This window comes from Ovis aries, chromosome 24, assembly GCF_016772045.2.
Source record: "Ovis aries strain OAR_USU_Benz2616 breed Rambouillet chromosome 24, ARS-UI_Ramb_v3.0, whole genome shotgun sequence".
Taxonomy (NCBI): Eukaryota; Metazoa; Chordata; class Mammalia; order Artiodactyla; family Bovidae; genus Ovis; species Ovis aries.
In genome coordinates, this window is record NC_056077.1 from 25,809,473 (window position 1) to 25,829,001 (window position 19,529).

The window sequence follows — 19,529 nt, forward strand, 5'->3', positions numbered from 1 at the left end:
CTCCAATATAAAAAGTTTTTAAAAAAACACCCACGGTTTCTAGAATATGCCCCTGAGGGTGACCCCCACCCAGCTGAGAGCCACCGGATGAGACAGTGTTTAAGGGTCCCCACTGCCTCATGCACCACTAATGGAGTTTCACCCCTCCTGTGTGCTTCCTTCCAGAAGACACCTGGTCCACCCGGATGCCGCCACGGCCCCGGTGGCACAGCGAGCAGGATCACACCTTGCACGAATCGTGGGACTCCCTCACGGCCTTCGACCGCTCCCACCGGGGACGCATCTCCAACATGGAATTCCAGGGCGACATCCTGGACGAGTTCCTGCAGCAGCAGAAAAGCAGCCGGCAGAGCGACCAGCCACCCCCCTGGAAGGAGGGGAAGCCGGAGCCCGTGAAAGGGCAGGACCACGGCTCCCCTGAGACAGACGACGGGGGTGACTTCAAAATCCCCGTCCTGCCCTATGGACAGCACCTGGTCATCGACATCAAGTCCACGTGGGGGGACAGGCACTATGTTGGCCTCAACGGGATAGAAATATTCAGTTCCAAGGGGGAACCAGTGAGAATCGAGAACATTCAGGCCGACCCCCCGGACATCAATATCTTACCGGCCTACGGGAGAGACCCCCGCGTGGTCAGCAACCTCATCGATGGGGTAAACAGGACACAGGACGACATGCACGTCTGGCTGGCCCCCTTCACGCCGGGCAAGTCCCACTCCATCTCCATGGACTTCGTGCAGCCTTGCCAGGTGGCCCTGATCAGGATCTGGAATTACAATAAATCACGGATCCATTCTTTCCGGGGCGTGAAGGACATCACGATGCTATTAGACGCGCAATGCATCTTTAAGGGAGAAATCGCCAAGGCCTCTGGAACCCTAACGGGAGGTACGATATGGCTGTAAGAGTGTTCTCGAAGCCCCTACCCACTACTCGCTGAAGCTCTGAGGAGAAACTAAACTTAGTGGCTGGCCAGGGACAGATAGGTCCCTCTGCTTTCCTAGACCTGGCCCTCTCCTTGCCTTTTACAGCGGGGTGTGCAAGAGCTGGCCTCACTGAGATACCTACTCTGGGTACCAGCCTTGCTCAGCTTCCTAGGGCCTGAGTCTGACTGACAAGGGGATTCCTTCCATAAGTGACTGATGGAGAGAGTGTTCTCGGGAGAATCTGTAGGGCAGGGAAGGGTGTAGGATGTGGAAGGGTAGGAAGAGAAGCTAGGAAGGAAGCTTTTTCAGGGGAAGCCCAGCCTCAGCCTGATCCCAAGGGGAGCTCAGGAGTGTAAATTTCAGGATCTGTCCTGCCTGACAGCAAAGCAGCAAGGCTTTGGAACCCCCAGGCTCCCCTGGCTGGGGACATAACTCCCACACCCTTCCAGGCAAGGCCCCCTGTGAGGACCAGCAAAAGATCTGTGTGGAGCACCAGCAGGATCAGCTTCAGTGCCTCACCGGTGCCTGTGCAACAGCCCTTATTTCACAACAGATCACAGTGATCCTCATTAGATTGTGCTAAGGCGCTCAGCTGTGTCCGATTCTTTAGGACCCCCTGGACCATAGCCCGCCAGGCTCCTCTGTCCATGGGATTCTCCAGGCAAGAATACTCGAGTGGGTTGCCATGCCCCTCTCCAGGGAATCTCCCCAAACCAGGGATGGAACCCAGGTTTCCCGCATTGCAGGCAGATTCTTTACTGTCTGAGCCCCCAGGGAAGCCGCCCTCACTAGATTAGGTGCCTTCATTAAATCTGTATGATTCTTACAATCCGTGAATTCCATTTGCAAAGATGTAAAGAAGAATAAGGCTCAGTTACTCAAATCAAGACCTGTGAGTGGGTTGGGATTTTCCTAGCCCAAAGATTGATGGATTTAGGTTCCTGATCTGCTCCTCATTGCAATGTGGGATGAGCTGACTCTTCCGTCTTCCCGGTCCCCCTTGTCAGCTCCAGAGCACTTTGGCGACACGATCTTATTCACGACCGACGATGATATTCTTGAGGCCATATTCTGCTCCGACGAGACGTGTGATCTGGACGTGGAGAGCCTGTGCAGCCTGCAGAGCGAGGAGGCCCTGCAGAGGCCCAGCACGGCCGACGGCCAGGGGGAGGAGAGGCCGCGCACCCAGGCCGGCTCGTGGGCCGATGACCGGGTAGGGCTGGTGGCGAGGGGAGCCGCGTGGGGGGCAACGGGGAAGATAGATTCCTGCTCCCGACTCAGAGTCGAGCAGGAGGGATGGAGATGGATGTCCCGTAAGCTGCTGGCGCTCCCGTCTTGACATTTCCCATTTTTCTGCTTCATTTTTTGTGCTGTGTGTCGTATTTCATTCTCTAATTATTTTTTATTTTTTTTTAACCAAAGTGAAGAAAGTATTCAAATTTTAATCAAAGCTGGGGAAATCAGTTCTGTGTCATCTCTGTAATTTAGAGGTTGGCAGTCTCGGGGGAGTTTTTGCTTTGGGTTGCGTTTTGATCACTCACTGTTGTTTTTGATGGAAGGGCTGCAAATGCTTTTAATAGACAGACTTGAGAATTAAAATAATGATGATCCTGGCAGTCACTTCTTGGGCACATATCGTGACCAGTCGTGGAGCACTTGTCTTGGTGTTTAACCCTCCTCACAGCCCTTGGAGTAGAGATGATTAATAATATCCCTATTGAGGAAACCAAGGCTCAGACAGGCTAAGGGACCTATCCAAGGACACCTCGTGGGGGAGTAACAAGGCTCGAACTTGAATGCAAGACTCTACCAAGTCTGTGCTTTTCTTTTTTCAAATGTTTATTTATTTTGTTTATTTGACCAGACCGGGTCTTAGTTGCTGCATGCGGGACCTAGTTCCCCAACCAGGGATGGAACCTGGGCCCCCTTCATTGGGGGTGCAGAGTCCTAGACACTGGACCACCAGAGAAGTCCCAAGTCTGTGCTTTTAATGGACTAATTATCGAAAATGAAAGATGACCTTCAGGACAAGGGTCAGCCCAAGTCAAAGACCAGTGGTCACAGTGAAGGGACGCCAGGGTCTCCGGGGATGCTCTTGAGGCCATAGGAGAAAGAGGACATAGTTAAAGAGGGTGGGGAGAAGAGTGCAAACAACCAACCAGGAACCAAGGACAAAATGTTCAGCTACAGGAAGGTCACGACCAAGACAGGGCAGTGATGCGGCTTGTCAGTTGCACCATGTTCACAGGTTGCAACCTGCAGGGGCCTGCAGAGCACCGCGTGAGATGGGGAAGGGGCGAGCAAAGACCCTGTCCTCCCCTCACCAGACAAGCTAGCTCATTGCCAGTGATTGTCCTGATTCTTTCACAGAAAGCCAGAAATCCGGATTGTTACGTAAAATCTCCCCAGTAAAAAAAACGTTGGCCACCAATTCATAGTATTTTCAAACCTTCGGCAAGCCACAAAACACGTCTGCAGTCTGGCTTTGCTGTGTGGGCCTCCAGCTGAGAGAGGGTCTCGAAGCCTTCCACTCACCCACCATTTTCCACATGGTGAAGTCCCTGCTCAGGGACTCTGATCCAATGGAGTCCTGGGAGGGGCAGAGAGGGATCACTCTCTCTGCCTAGGCGATTAGGACAGCGAGCTCAGGGAGGTCATGTCAGGGTCACACCCCTAGCAGGGGGCTCGCCTAGGTGTCCAGGTCTGTCCATCCAGCAGGGGGCGTCCTAGGAGGCTCAGGGAGGTCAGGGGATCGGGGAGGCAAGAGAAGGCACGTGGGCTTTAGGGCGGCAGTGTTCCCAGTGGCCCGAGGCTGCTCAGCGTCAGAGGACAGCTTCTGGCAGACAGCCTTCCTCTTGTTCCTCCCCGTAGCCAGGCAGGGGCCTGAAGGGGCTGGACTGAGGGGTCATTAGGGTGTCATCAGGTACCCAAACACTATCCCCACTAAAACTCTAAGATCCGGACAAGTGGCTCCACCTCTCTTTGCATCTCAGCTTTCCTGTCTAGGTCAGGAAGATCTCCTGGAGAAGGGAATGGCTACCCACTCCAGTATTCTTGCCTGGAGAATCCCATGGACAGACCTGGTGGGCTACAGTCCGTGGGGTCGCAAAGAGTCAGAAATGACTGAGCGACTAACACTTTCCCGTCTGTGAAGAACTATGGGCTCTTCTACCCTGATTTACAGTGCAGAGATCTAATGAGAAAAGTTTCCGACTACACAGAGATCTAGCAGCAGGATGTGGTGGCCCACTCTGTCTATAGACCAGGGGTTCTTTATCTGCCTGCCCATGGGAATCATGGGAAGGTTTACAAAATGCAGATGCAGGGGGACTTCCCTGGCGGTCCCGTGGTTAAGACTCCACACTGAAAGCGCAGGAGGCATGAGTTCGATCCCTAGTTGGAGGACTAGGATCCTGCATGCCATGCGGAGCAGCCAAAAGATGTTTTTTAAATTGATGCACAGTCCCCAGGGTTGAGAACCGTTCTGTATGTTTGAATTCTTTCCCCTCCTTCCCTTCATCCCTCCCTCCCGATCTCTCTCTCTCCCCCTCCTTCTTCCAGCTCACTGGATAAACTAGATACAGTCCTTCCCTGGTCCAGAAAATCTGATCGCCTGAGCTGATTAGTGTCCAATACCTCCCCTAACAGTAAGAGCTTCTGGCAAAGACATCAGATGCAGGAGGGTTTCTGGGCCTGCCCGTATTACCAGTCACGGGGCTCCCATCAAGGCAGAAAACAGAACACCGGAAAAGACACCAGGGCCTACCTGGGGCACGGGGTGGGCAGCAGTAGCTGGAAGAGTGGCCGGCCAGCTGCGTGGGTATCACTAGAATCACCCCTTCCCTCTGCTTCTCCCCACCCTGTGTGCAGGGCCTGGAGCCAGAGCTGCCCCCCAGTCCCCCTGTCCCTGATGTCACCACGCCAGAGCCGGGCGTCTACCACGGCATCTGTGAGTACCCTCCCCTGGGGCAGTGTCACAGGCAGGAGGACCTTCGGGGGTCGGGGGTGGGGAGGGAGTCATGGCCGCTTGGGACAGGGTTTCCCGGGACAGTGGAGGAGATTGTACTGTGTTCAGAGACACCAGGCCCTGGGACAAGTCAGGGCTGAAACCAGCTGGCGCTGGGCTCATTGGCTCTGGCAGGGCTGCAGCCCTTCAGAGGAGGGGTCCTCCTGGCAGTGTGCCCTCCCAGAGGGCCACACACAGAAGTCTGATGCGTTAGCTGCAGCCCTGACCCCAGAGGGTGCAGTGGGAGCCCGGAGTTATAGAGCAAGAAGACGTAAGAGCCGGAGAGACTTGGGCATCTGTCCGTCCAGGGTTAAAGTTGCCCCTTCAGACTGGACCACAGAGCAGATGCTGGAACAGAGGAAGCTTGCATCCTCCCCTCTCCATCTGGGGTGGGGCATCAGGAGTACTAGCCCAGGTGCCCACTCTTCTAAAAAGTCAGATATCTGGATTTTTACGTGAAATCTCCAGGTTTTTAAATGGTGGTGACTAACTTTACAATATCATAAAAACATCCTATGAGCCAAACACGTGTGTTTGCCCAGCCGGCTGCTGGCTGGTGGTCTCCGGGCAGTTCTCATATGGGTTTCGCTGAGTCTGTTCTCTGTCCTCGGCCCATGTGCCCCTCGGGCCAGGTCCTCTCTGACTCGGCCCACGTCCCCCACCTCTGCCTGAGTCCTCGGGGACCCTTGGGCCCCGGTCCCACTGGCTGTGGTCTCTGCCTCCCGTTCTCTGTTCACAGGGCTCTGCCAGCTTGCTCGCTGCCACCTCCCCTCCTGCTCTTTCTTGCCCCCTGTGCCCGCCGTCCACCTCCAGTTATCTTCTGAGAGGAAGAGATGCACCATGCCATCATCATGCCCCCTCCCCACCATCATCTCCAGAACGGAGCCTTAAGGTGTCAGAGTTTAGCCTCCTCTTTGCTCCGCTCCTCCCCACCCCATCTCCTGAGCCCCCACCCCCCGCCAAGCTTCCATGCAGGCCATGCCCACCCTGTGTGCCCTCGCTCTCCGTCTCTGCCCTTTAAAAGGATGTTGAATGCCACTGTCTGGGTCCCCAAGAAGCAGCCTCTGCGATGGAGTTTACTGGGGCATGCTCTTGGGGGAGGGTAGGAAGCAGGGCTGGGCACAGAGAACTGGGCCACGGGGCAATCACACTAAGGCCTCTGCCAGCCTGCAGGGAGCTCAAAGGCCCCTTGAAGTAAGGGGGCTGAGTAAGGGGGTCTTGAGTAAGGGGGCTGGGCCTTTACACGCCTGCGTTAATAGGCCACCTGATGCAGGCTGGGGAGGGGCAACGCCAAGTGCGGTCACGGTGGGGGTTTGTCAACACTCCCAGTCCCCTGGGGACTGTCACCCCTGGGGGTGGAAGGCGGGATCTGGGGGCTTTCCCACAGTGCCCACCACACCCCCTTCTTAAGGCCTTGCTGTGACCCTCTCCCATCTCCGTGGTGCCCAGTGAGAATTCAGCTCTCCCTCCCTCATTCCACAAGCACAAATCACCTCTGAGAAGAGAGGAAGCCTTCCCTTTGAATCCTCGGCCCCTTACTTTTCAGAACTCTCTCTCAATTGCTTTGGGACTTGGGGACAACTGAGTAATTTGAAAGCCAACCCAGTGTAGGCCAGGGCCCAGCTGAGACTTGGTTTCATCCCCCATCCAGGCCCTGTGCCAGGGCTTTCCCTGCCTTATCTCACTTCCAGCTCTTATTCTCCCCGTTTTCCAGATGAAGTTAGGGAACTGAGGCTCTGAGAGATGGAGAGAGCCACCTGGGGTCACACAGCTAGTTATGAGGTCAAGGACGGGACCGAGTCTGTCTGAATCCACAGTCCAGGTCCTCACCACTCAATACACTCCAGAGAGGTCTTTGGGAAGAGTCAGCAGCTCACAAAACTGGGAGACAGCCGTCATTTCTGGTTTAGTCTGGGCTCCCCTAGGTTGGTCAGGATTCGGGGTGGGGAACTGGGGATAAGGGAAATTGAATTCAAACTGAGTTAAGCAAAGAAGGAAATTTCTTAGCTTAGTAGCTAAAAGAGCTTCCCAGTGGCTCAGTGATAAAGAATTTGCCTGCAGTACAGAAGGCGCAGGAGACGATCTGTGGGTCAGGAAGATCCCCTGGAGAAGGAAATGACAACCCACTCCAGTATTCTTGCCTGAAGAATCGCATGGTCCGAGGAGCCTGGCGGGCTGCAGTCCACGGGGTCGCAAAGCATCAGCCATAACTGAGCACACACTCGTGCATGTAACTAGGAAGGTCAGGGGTTGCTGGTTTTCCACACTGCTGGATCCAGGTGTGCAAATGATGTCATCAAGGCTTGGTGTCTCCCTCCTTCCTTCTGCCCCATTTCTCGGTCTCTTGTCTGTCTCCCATTCAGACCCTGTCCACATGAGCTCCTTGAAGCTCCACCCTGTAATCCCAGGTCAAAGAGCTTTTGTTTCCCAGTAAGTCCAACTGTCTTCCTGGAATGTCTGCTCACCTGGCTCACGTGCCCATGCTTAACTAATCACTGTGGCTTACCTTGGTGGGAAGGGAAGGAATGGGGTGGAAAACATGGACTGGCCTGGCCTGGGTCAGAGGCCCATCTTTAGAGCCAAGAGTGGGGAGTCCGCCACCCTGATGGTGCTTCAGAGGGGGCTAGAGTGCCGTAACCGGAAGAAGGAAGGAAGGAAAGCCAGCCAGAAGCATCCAGTGTCCCCTCCATCTGATGACTTCCTCCAAAGATGCTGTCTGTAAATGTTTTTCCTGCTGAACCAGCTTCTGACCTTTCTCAGAAATGTTATTTCAATGCCCTGGGAGTTTTGCCCTGGAGTAGAGCTCCCAGACCTTTTTGCTACAAGAAAAGCGTAATTTCTCTGTGTCGCTACTCAGCAGGATGGCAGAAGAACCTGCTGCCCAAGGACCCTCTGCCCACTCTGAGACCTGTGATTTCCAAAGCTGCCTTCTCTGAACCTTTGCCTTTTTCCTCCCTGTATCCCGAATCCTAAATGTGCTCTCCTAGCCTGTGCAAATGACGAGTGCTTTGATAAAGTGACCCAGGGGAGATGCGTTGTGGCTGGTAAATACGGCCAATCCTATTAATGTTTTGAAAGGAGATATATGACTTGCTAATTTGCAGATGACACTAATTTTAGAAGTTTTGCAAATATCAGCAGTGATGAATAGGAAAGGAGCTGAGAGAGTTGAAACATGGGAGAGAAATAACAAAATTAATTTCCATTTATATAAATACTAATTGATACACCAGAGGAAAATGAATATGGAACATGGATATTAGCTCAAAGAGGAGAGTAATCGCTTTCGCAACAACCTTAGATTAGATGGTATCTGAGTGCATCTCAGAGCTGACTCATCGGAAAAGACCCTGATTCAGGAGGAGAAGGGGGCGGCAGAGGATGAGATGGTTAGAGAGCATCACCGACTCAATGGGCATGAATCTGAGCAAACTCCGGGAGAAGGACAGGGGAGCCTCATGGAGTTGCAGAGTCGGGTACGACTTAGCAATGGAACAACAACAGTGCCTCTTGCCAGGCAAACAAAGTAGGGGCAGCTTGGGAGAATCCGGGGTGCTGCCTCTTGTTTCGAGAGGGAGGTGGCCTTTCTCCCTCACAGGGATCCCTGCCTGATCTAAGTCGGCTCCCTCCTGCCCTCCAGGCCTTCTCCATCTCAGGAATGTGGTGCCCGCAGCCGCTCTGCCCCTTGGGTCAGGAACATTTTCTCTTTCCTTCAATTCCATCCAGGCCATTGAGAGTCCTGGTACTGCTGTCTCTCAGTCTGTGCACTTTGCCCCGTTTTCACCACTACCCACCTTGTCCCGGCCACAGGGATCACAACAGTGTCCTTCCTGGCCTCATTATGGAGTCCAGCCCTAGTGCACTTTCCAAGACACTGCTCATATTGTGGCACCTCTGCTCCCAGATCTATGCCTCCCTAGCTCCCCACTGAAGAGAAGAAAATCCAGACCTCCTGACATGATCTAGCCCCGCACCTGCCCTTCTGATCTCACTTTCCTCCACCTTCTCCCTCAGTCACTTTGTTCCAACCACAAATCAAATGTGTTTCCATCCCAGCGCCTTTACTGTTTCTGTCCTCTCAGCCTAGAAAGTCCTTCCAGAAATGCTACAGGATGGTGGCCTCCTTCTCATCACCCAGGTCTCAGCTTAAATGTCACCTCCTCCAAGAAGTCCTCCGTGACTACTCCCCCCCACCCATGCCTAGTCACTCCCTATCCCAGCCCTTTCACTTTTTTTCATGGTATTCATTGCTCTGTGGAACTATCCGATTGTTGTTGTTGTTGTTGTTGTTATGTGTTCATTGTCTGTCTTCACTGCAATGGAAACTCCTAGAGAGACTTTGCTGTGTATTGGTATTTACCCCTGAATCTCTGGTGCCAAGAACAGGGCTTGGTTCTGTTGCTGTACAGACCCCATAGACTGCAGCATGCCAGGCTTCCCTGTCCATCACCAATTCCAGGAGCTTGCTCAAACTCATGTCCATCGAGTCGGTGATGCCAGCCAACCATCTCATCCTCTGTCGTCCCCTTCTCCTCCTGCCTTCAATCCTTCCCAGCGTCAGGGTCTTTTCCAAGGAGTCAGTTTTTCGCATCAGGTGGCCAGAGTATTGGAGCTTCAGATTCAGTATCCGTCCTTCCAATGAATATTCATGAGAACCCCATGAACAGTATGCAAAGCACTTGTTACATTAGTGGCAATAAATATTTGTTTACCATTGGCTGTGATTTTGGTGAAACTCAAATGCTGTATTTTGATTCATTTACCTATAGGTATCTACTAAACATGTACTCTTCAATCAATCAATCATTTTTTTTTTTTTTTTAAAGCCTTAACTGACCATCTGTTTTCAAGTACTGTTCTAGGATCTGGGAATGAAACAGTGAACACTGTCAACAGAGTTCCTGCCCTCAGGGAGCTTCCATCTAAGTGGGAAAGACTGATGAAAATAAATAAGCAAAATAATAAGCAAATCAATGAAAATAAATAAGCAAATCAATGTAGAACATCTTGTTGGATGACAGAAAATAAAGCAGAATAAGAGTTTTGCGAGAGATGGGGGAGGGTGCTATTTGAGCTCAGGTGGTTAGGCAGGGCCTCTCTGAGGAGATGGCAACTGAACAATGAATATTCATTGGAAGGACTGATGCTGAAGCTGAAGCTCCAGTACTTTGGCCGCCTGATTCGAAGAGCCGACTGATGGAAAAAGACCCCAATGCTGGGAAAGATGGAGGGCAGGAGGAGAAGTGGGCAACAGAGGATGAAATGGTTGGATGGCATCACCGACTCAATGGACAAGAGTTTGAGCAAACTCCAGGAGATAGTGAAAGACAGGGAAACCTTGCATGCTGCAGTTCATGGGGTCACAAAGAGTCGGACATGACTTAGCAACTGAACAACAAAGGGTTTTAAGAGTGATGGGGGAGGGTGCTATTTGAGCTCAGGTGATTAGGCAGGGCCCCTGGGCTTCCCTGGTGGCTCAGATGGTAGAGAATCTGCCTCCACTGCAGGAGACCCAGACTCCATCCCTGGGTCAGGAGGACCCCCTGGAGAAGGTAATGGCTACGTGCTCTAGTATTCTTGCCTGGAGAATTCCATGAAGAGAGGAAACTGGCAGGCTACAGTCCTGTAAAGTCACAAAGAGTCGGATGCAACTAACACTTTCTCTTTCTCTGAAGAGTTAATTGAACATAGACTCACCATGAAAAGGAATGTATCAGTTAGCTTCTGCTGCTAAACAAACCAGCCCCCAATTTAGTGACCTAACATAATCGCCATTAATCGTGATTCATCATAATTCAGTAGCTTGGTTGGGCGTTTCTTCACATCTGAGCGTAGCCGGCCTCTGTGGGGCCTGCTCTTGTGTCTGGTCAGCTGGCAGAGGCACTGGCAGCTGAACAACCTAGGATGGCGTCAGCTGCACAGCCAGCAACTGGGAGGCTGGCCCGGCTCTATCCCGTGGCAGGACTCTCAAGTGTAGAGGGATGGGCCAGAGCCCCCTGCACACGCGCTTCACAGCCTCTGCTGGTTTCACTCACTTTTGCTTCTGTTCCATTGACCAAAGCAAATCACATTGCCCAGAACTCAAGAGAGTGGAGAAATAGACTCCACTTCTGTATGAGAGAAGCAGCAAGGTCACGTGACACAGAGGCAAGGGTGCAGAGGGAGGAGTTTGTGGCTGTATTGCAGGCCCTGATGCTGTGAGAGGCTGTGATACATCCAGAAGCACTCTGGTCACCCGTCCGTTTCATCTGCCCCCAAGATGCTCAGAGCTACCTTGGCATCATGAAGAGCAGAGCGATCTGAGGCCGAGTTATGAAACATATGTTGGAAATGACAGAGGAAGCCACGTTCCAAGGTGGTTTTCTGCTTTGGCCTCACTTCCTGGCCACACAAATATCTTCAACCTCCCTGAGCTTCTGCCTCCTCATATGCACTGAAGTGCGTGGAATGCCATGAATCCAGGCTTCCTTCTTCCAATGCTACTGTGCTGGCGTTCTGTAACAGTTGCAACAAGTGTGACTCTTTGGAACACAGCCACCCAGAAGAGCTCTAAAGTAGGCCCCCAGTTCTCCAAGGGTAGAAGAGGTCACTGGACTTGGTCCTGCTGATGGGAGACCAATAAGGGAAGAGAAGTTCCAGCCAGATATCAGACAGAGATTCATTTGCTTTGAGCCTTCTGGGCAAATGAATGACTCACCTGGGAAGTTTTGCCTTGGGACCACAGAAATTCACTCCTAAATGCTCCCTGATGATCCAGTGGTTAAGAATCCGCCCTGCAGTGCAGGAGACTCGGGTTTAATCCCGCATGCCGTAGAACAGCTAAGCCCACAGGCCACAGCTAGAGTTTGTGCACTGCTATGAAAGATCCCGCATGATGCAGTGAAGATCCTGCATGCTCCAGCCAAGACCCGACACAGCCAAATAAATAAATACATTTTTTTAAGAAATGCTCCCTGATGGAGCAGGGGTGGAACAAGGGCAAAAGAATGGGAGTGTCACTTTGGATCACTTCCTTTCCCTTGAATCCACGTGAATCCCCGTGATAGTGGCCAGTTTGCGTAAAGTGTCCATTTCCAACCTTGTGGCTTACTGGTGCAGCCACCTCCGTGTAGTTAGTTATTTAATTTTTCCATCTGTCCTGGGCTCCTTCTATGTGGCAGGTACTGTGCCTGGCTCTGGGGGCACTATGATCTAACAAAACTGATGGGATTTCTGCCCTCAAGGAGCTCACCATCTGACAGGGCAGATGGAAATTTACCAAACAGTCCCAAGCTCACCATGGTGACCAGGGCATGGAAGGGGACATTCACAGTGGCATGGCAGGCTGAGAATGGAGGCTTGATGTGGTCAGAGAAGTTGGGAGGGCTTCCCCGAGAAAGCAAGCTGGGATCTGAGGGATGGGCACAAGTTAGCTAGGCTGTGTGAGTTCAGGAGTGAGGAAACAGCATGTGCAAAGGCCCTGTGGTGAGAGAGAGCATTGTGAACGTGAGGGATGGAAAGACCGTCTGGGTGGCCCCAGGGGTCCTGGGCCCAAGGTGAGATTAAAAAAGCAGACGGAATCCAGATGGCAGGGGTGCTGGTTGAGCAGCATGGGAAACCATGCTAGGGTGCTAATCACGGGGTGGGCAACGTGACTGATGAGTGGAGAAAGGACCTACGGCTGTGTGCAGGGCTAAACCACACAGGTCCATTCATCCTGCAGACATTTCTTGAGTATCAACAGTGGCCCAGGTCCAAGGGCTACTGAGAAGAAAGCAGAGCCTACTCTGAAGGCCCTTTCATTCAAGTCTGAGTTTTCTAGCTGGTAGAATACAGAGTCTGAAATCAGTCCTCTTGCCAGCTCTGTCCTGGATTGTCTTTGTTCAGTCGCTCGGTCGTGTCCAGTGCTTTGCGACTCCACGGGCTGCAGCACACCAGGCTTCCCTGTCCCTCACTATCTCCCGGAGTTGATTCAAACTCATGTCCATGAGTCAGTGATGCCATCCAGCCATCTCATCCTCTATCGTTCCCTTCTCCTCTCACTTTCAATCTTTCCCAGCATCAGGGTCTTCTCCAGTGAGTCAGCTCTTCACATCAGGTGGCCAAAGTATTGGAGCTTCAGCTTCAGCATCTGTCCTTTCAGTGAATATTCAGAGTTGATTTCCTTTAGGATTGGGTACCTCCTGCAGAATCTCCGGTGCTCACCGGACACTTCTCTTCTGCTGCAGGCCTGCAACTGAATTTCACCGCCTCCTGGGGTGACCTGCACTACCTGGGGCTCACCGGCCTGGAGGTGGTGGGCCAGGATGGCCAGGCACTGCCCATCAACCCGCACCAGATCTCTGCCTCCCCCAGAGACTTAAATGACCTCCCTGAGTACACGGACGACTCCCGGACCCTGGACAAGTGAGTGTCTGTAAGAAGCACAAGGCTCATGACAGCAGGGGCTCGGGGACCTGATGTGCGTCGTAAATTTCAGACTTAACCATCAACTGGCATCCCCTGGCGTCCCCATTCCACCTTCTTCCGGCCACCCCAAGGTCTGGCGTCTGCCCATTTTATAGTCAAGGGAAACTGAGGCCCAGGAAAGGGCCACACAGCTGAAAGAGGTAGACAGGATTGGAAGCCAGGCTCTCCTGCTTCCAGACCCAGCTGTGCTTTGTGTTTCCTCCATGGTGCTGGAAGCCCCTGGTGGCTCCGACAGTAAAGAGTCTGCCCGCAGTGCAGGAGGGGCAGGAGATGTGGGTTCGGTCCCTCAGCTGGGAAGATCCCCTGGAGAGGGGGGTGGCTGCCCACTCCAGTATTCTTGCCTGGAAAATCCCATGGGCAGAGGCGCCTGGTGGGCTACAGTCCGTGGAGTCACAAAGAGTGTTTGTGACTTTCACTTTACACTTCCATGGTGCTTAGCGTGGGGCTTCAAACACAGTAACTGCTTGCTAAGCCTTTGGCTCTGTGTTTAGGCCTGAAGGACCCAACCTATCGGGGGCTGAAAACTTTCCCCTCCCTGAGGCTGGAGATGATGGCTGAAGCTGCACTTTCCTCTGCATTTGTCCAGTTTTATAAGCCCAGGTTGAGTCAAGTCAGTAGTAAGAGGACAAGCCTGGACACAGCATTGATCCACAGTGTTCAGGCACCCCTGAACCAGGACAGCTGTCAGGCTTGGGCCCTGCCTGCAGGTGTGAACTAGAAGAGTCTAGGGGAGCCAGAGGGATGAGAATTCAAATCCTGTCTCTGCCCCTTGCCAGCTAGTTCCTTAACTTCTCCAGTAATAATAATCATAATAATAACTGAAATTATAATTGCCATTTTTAGAGCACTTATTAAATGCCAGACCCTGGGCTGTGCTAAGCAGGTTATAGATATTAATTCATTGAAATCTCAAACAGCCCTAAGAGGCCCCTACTCTACAGATGGAGAAACAGAGGTACCTCAAAAGTCACCCACATTAGCTGAGTGGCAGAGTCATGATTTGAACACAAGCGCCTGGAAGACCAACACCCATGCATTTAACCACAAAGTTATACTGTCTTCCCCTGCCTCAGTTTCCTTATCAGTAGAATGGGACAGTAATCTGGCTATTGGGCAGAAAGGGGGTTGCCACGTCACAGCTGCACCCACTGCCTGGCCCCGAGTGTGTGGGATCAGTGGTGGCCTCCTGCCTGCCTTCCTCCAAGGTGCTCCTTAACCGCGGCCATCACGGCTGCTGCGTTGACCGATCAGGGGCCATCTTGGTGAGTCACACTCTCACAAACTTAGACTGGGAGCCTGTGGTCCCTGCTGCCAATTGTAAAAGCGGTCTGCTCATAGCTGGCCTGGCCTCGCTTGTTCATCCACACCCACCCAGTTCCTTCCCCTCTGCCCAGACTATGTTGCAGTGAATCCCAGGTCTGAAAGTATTTCATCTCTGGGTATGTCAGTATGTATCGCTGAACAATAAGGACTTACACCTGATCCAAGTATCATTATTCTACCTAAATGATTAACAGTCTTCCTTTAAATTTGGAGAAGGAAATGGCAACCCACTCCAGCATTCTTGTCTAGAGAATCCCACGGACAGAGGAGGCTGGCGGGGTCACAAAGAGTCGGACATGACTGAGTAACCGAGCACTCTTTTAAATTGCTAGATTTCTAGCATATTTCTATTTCCCTCGCCATCTTTTTTCCCCCTTTTATAACAGTTTGTTCCTTGAACTGACATCTAGATATGATCTATACATTGTGATTGCTCACTGTGTCTCTTAAAAATTGTTTTTTTGTAATTCCCTTGTGGTCCAGTGGTTAGGAGTCTGTGTTTCCACTGCTGGGGGCCTGGGTTTGATCCCTAGTTGATAGGGAACTAAAATCCTGCAAGCTGAGTGCCATAGGTAAAAAACAACTTTTTATTTTTAAAATTTATTTAAAAATTGTATTGACATATAGTTGGTCTACAGTATTGTGTTAGTTTCTGGTATATGGCAAAGTGATCCAGATGTGTATACATATATATGTAAATAGATACATACGCATATGTGCTACACTGTGCTAAGTCACTTCTTGTCTGATTGCATGACTATGGACTGTAGCCCACCAGGCTCCTCTGTCCATGGGATTTTCCAGACAAGAATACTGGAGTGGGTTGCCAGGCCCTCCTCCAGGGGATCTTCCTGACCCAGGGATCACACTCACGTCTTTTAAGTCTCCTGCATTGGCAGGCAGACTGTTTACCACTAGCGCCACCTGGGATGCCTGTATAAGCATGTACACATATGCATATATACCCACATATATGTATATACATAGATGCATATGTATGCTGCTGCTGCTAAGTCACTTCAGTCATGTCCGACTCTGTGCGACCCCATAGACGGCAGCCCACCAGGCTCCTCTGTCCATGGGATTTTCCAGGCCAGAGTACCGGAGTGGGTTGCCATTGCCTTCTCCATGCATATGTTTATATATATGTAAATTTATGCATATATGGGCTTCCTTGGTGGCTGACATGATAAAGAATCTGCCTGCAATGCAGGAGACCTGAGTTTGATCCCTGGTTGGGAAGATCCCCTGGAGAAGGGAATGGCTGCCCACTTCAGTATTCTTGCCTAGAGAATTCCAAGGACAGAGGAGTCTGGTGGGCTGTAGTCCGTGGGGTCGCAAAGGGTCAGACACAACTGAACAACTAACACGCACATATGCATGTATATGTGTATAATATATATATGTGTTTATTCATATTCTGTTTTAAACTCTTTTCTCTTAGAGGCTATTAAAATATTGAGTAGAGTTCCCTGCACTATACAGTAGGTCCTTGTTGGTTATCTATTTTATATATAGCAGCGTGTATATGTTAATCCCAAACTCCTAATCTATTCCTCCCCTGCCTCTTTCCTCTTTGGTAACCATAAGTTTGTTTTCTATGACTGTGAGTCTATTTCTATTTGTTAATAAGTCCTTTGATGGTTGATATATCACCTAAGCCTCTCATAATCTCTGGGTTCCCTTCCATCTTTTTTCACTTTTTTCTTATAAATGATCTGTAGAAGAAACCAGGGTTTTTGCTCTGTTGAGTCTGGATTTTACTAGATCAGTAAAATCCAGATTACAGGATTTTAAAATTTAAATATTACTGGATTTAAAATCCAGTATTTAAATATTACTGGATTAATATTATACTATATTATAGTATAATATACTATATAATATAATATAACACATTATATATTATATTAATATATTAATATAATAGTATAGTATAGTATAGTATTGTATTATATATAATTAATATATATAATATGATATGTAATATAACATATTATTATAATTATATATTTATATTATATATGTTATATATATTATATATACTATACTATTATATTATACTAACATTATACTAATTATAAAGTATTACTGGATTAATATTTAAAATATTACTGGATTTAAAATCCAGATTACCAGATTACTGAATCAGTAAAATCCAGTGGATTTTACTGCATCACTATGGTATTGTTTAACTTGTTCCTCAAGCTCCTGTATTTCTTGTAAACTGTTCACTAGATCTAGAGGCCTGATCATACTGAGATTTGGCCATTAGGGCAAGACGTAACTATCAGGTCATGTACGTTTATATTTCCTTTGGACTCATGGAACATCTGGTTGTCAGGCTTTTTGTGATGCTGTTAGCCAACACTTAGTGGTTAGATCTACTACTCTTTTAGGGGTTGTGACACAGTGATAGACTGATCCTATCACTCTTTTTGTTTGTTTTTGTCAGTAAAGGGAAAATTTGGCTCAATTACTTGGCTACTTTGAGGTACAGTTCAAACAGCAAAGACAGTTTGATGCTTGATTCTTTCCCTTTGTTTCTTCAGTTTTCAAAAGAGCAAATTCTTTCTCTAGAATCCTTTAAAACATTTGTTTGCTTTTGACTACCATAAACTCATGGATTTAAATCTCCTGTGTCCGAAGGGTTTCAATCTACAGCAGTTTTTATCCTACGGATGCTCAAATTGATCCCTCTTTGGACACTAGGGGCTCCTGAATCCTTCTGTAAAATAGTCTCTCATAGCCGCCTTCCTTTCTGATATGACAAGGAATTCCAGGTTCCTCTTATACATGTATTATCCCCGGTATGGGGTCAGCCATTTCTCCTAGAAGCCTAGGCTCCTTCTACTGGGAAATGGTATTTAGAGACCATAGTCTAGCCACTAGGGGTGCTCATTGCTACTAGGTCAGTCCTTGTTTCTAGGCTTTTTTGTGGACAGAGCTAGGAAGTACCATTTATATATTCTTGAGAGTGTCCGTTAGGGAATTCCCTAAACTGTCAGCTCTAAGTGCTTCAACAGGTCTCTCCACTCTCAGAACTGGGCACTAGTTCTTCTTTGGAAGTGGCCCCATTTGTAGGACAGGGAGGTAATTGCTTTTGGAAGGAAACAGAAGGTTCTCTAGTGGTAGACCTCAGCCAGCTTAATTCCACAAACACCCCAGGGTTAAACTGCTGAATTTCCTCAGTTCTAAGATGCCAGCAGTTGTAAGACACACCATCCATCAATTTAATAACAACCTTTTAGAGGGGAAAAAAAAGAGACATTACCTTCTTGGATGAACACTTTGCTTGTAAGATTTATTCCAAGTCCAAAACTTTAAAATGTAAAAAGGAAAAGCAAAGTTTATCTTAAAATCTAGGAGGGACCTCCGTGACAGTCCAGTGGTTCAGACTTCGCCTTCCAGTGCAGGAGGTATGGGTTCGATCCCTGGCTGGGGATCTAAGAGCCCACATGCCTCTCAACTAAAAACCCAAAAAGTAAAACAAGCAACATTGTAACAAATTCAATAAAGACTTAAAACAATTAATAATAATAAATTAGATCTAGGCAACATGGCAGCAGCTTCAAAGTCACCTGGAAAATGGGAGAGTGCAGAGAGGGGGGCCACCCAAGAGGCAGAGAGGCGGGCTCCTATCTCCAGGGCCAGGCCTCTCCGTGGAAGTGAGACCAGGGCTGGGGTCAGGGCTGAGGTGTGCTGGACAGAATTGGGAAGGATGAGGCCGGAGGACCAGAAACTGGCCGGGGTGGAAGTGCAGTATGGGCCAGCTGGCGAGCTCTTTTAGAACATGATGGGGCTTCCTCAGTGGCTCGTGGTAGAGAACCCACCTGCCAGTGCAGGGGACACAGGTTAGATCCCTGGTCCGGGAAGATCCCACATGCCAAGGAGGAGCTAAGTCGGTGTGCCACAGCTACTAAGCCTCTGCCCTGGAGCCCGGGAGCTGCAACTACTGAGCCCACATGCCACAAGTACTGACGCGGGCACCTCTTTGAGCCTGTACTCTACAACAAGAGAAGACACCGCAATGAGAAGCCCGCCCACTGCAACCAGAGGGTAGCCCCTGCTCTCTGCAACTAGAGAAAAGCCTGCACAGCAACGGAGACTCAACACAGCCAAAAATAAAATTATTTCTTAAGAAAAGAACATGAGGGTGCTGGGGGCTCCCACCCAGTGGTAGGCAGGCTGCCCTGGGCTACCCAGGCTGAGTGACTGCAGGCCAGCCCACCTCCCTCCAGAGGCACCTGCCCCTTCTCGTACTTGTCCCACGGCAGGAGCTCCCAAGTTCCCCCTAGTGCTTCAGTATCATTTTCCTCCAGCACAAGGAAGAAGGAATAGAGTTCTTTCAAAATGTACCATAGAGTCAATACAGTATTTTACAGAAAGCTGGGGAAATAGAAATTGTCACTTCCCATCCCCTCTGACAGAAATATATTTTTCATTTTTGGTGCTCTCTCTTGGTCCTTGTCCTCATTTCACAACATTAAAACCAGTGCTCCTGCCATCCCACAGCCTGCCTTTTCGCTTTAGTGCACCATCCTCGTGAGGATCATCTTCACTACTGTGTAGATGTACTGAACATTTCCCTCTTTTGAGATCTTGTGGCTAATTAAGTAATATCTAGGTACAGATGGCTTTCTGACATGTGGAATAAACTTTTCTTAGGAGGAAAAATTCTAGAAGTGGGATCACTGGTTTAAAGAGTCCTGAAAAATAATACATTCCCCACCCTCATCCTTTTTAAAAACCTTGATGATCGCTTCACTGTACCTTTAACAGCATCTAAGTGTTAGTCTTTGCTACCCCATGGCCTGTAGCCC

The 19,529-nt window shown here is 49.9% G+C and overlaps 1 protein-coding gene across 5 annotated transcripts in view; it reads left to right on the forward strand.

Moving 5' to 3' along the window:
* Positions 1 to 19,529, forward strand: part of KATNIP (katanin interacting protein) — a 233,456-nt gene that overhangs the window by 200,559 nt on the left and 13,368 nt on the right. For all 5 annotated transcript variants that reach the window (XM_060406218.1, XM_060406217.1, XM_060406216.1 and 2 more), the window contains 4 exons: positions 166 to 891; positions 1,937 to 2,142; positions 4,800 to 4,878; positions 13,143 to 13,320. In XM_060406218.1, the coding sequence (XP_060262201.1) occupies positions 166 to 891; positions 1,937 to 2,142; positions 4,800 to 4,878; positions 13,143 to 13,320 (1,189 nt within the window). The remainder of the gene's footprint in view (positions 1 to 165; positions 892 to 1,936; positions 2,143 to 4,799; positions 4,879 to 13,142; positions 13,321 to 19,529) is intronic.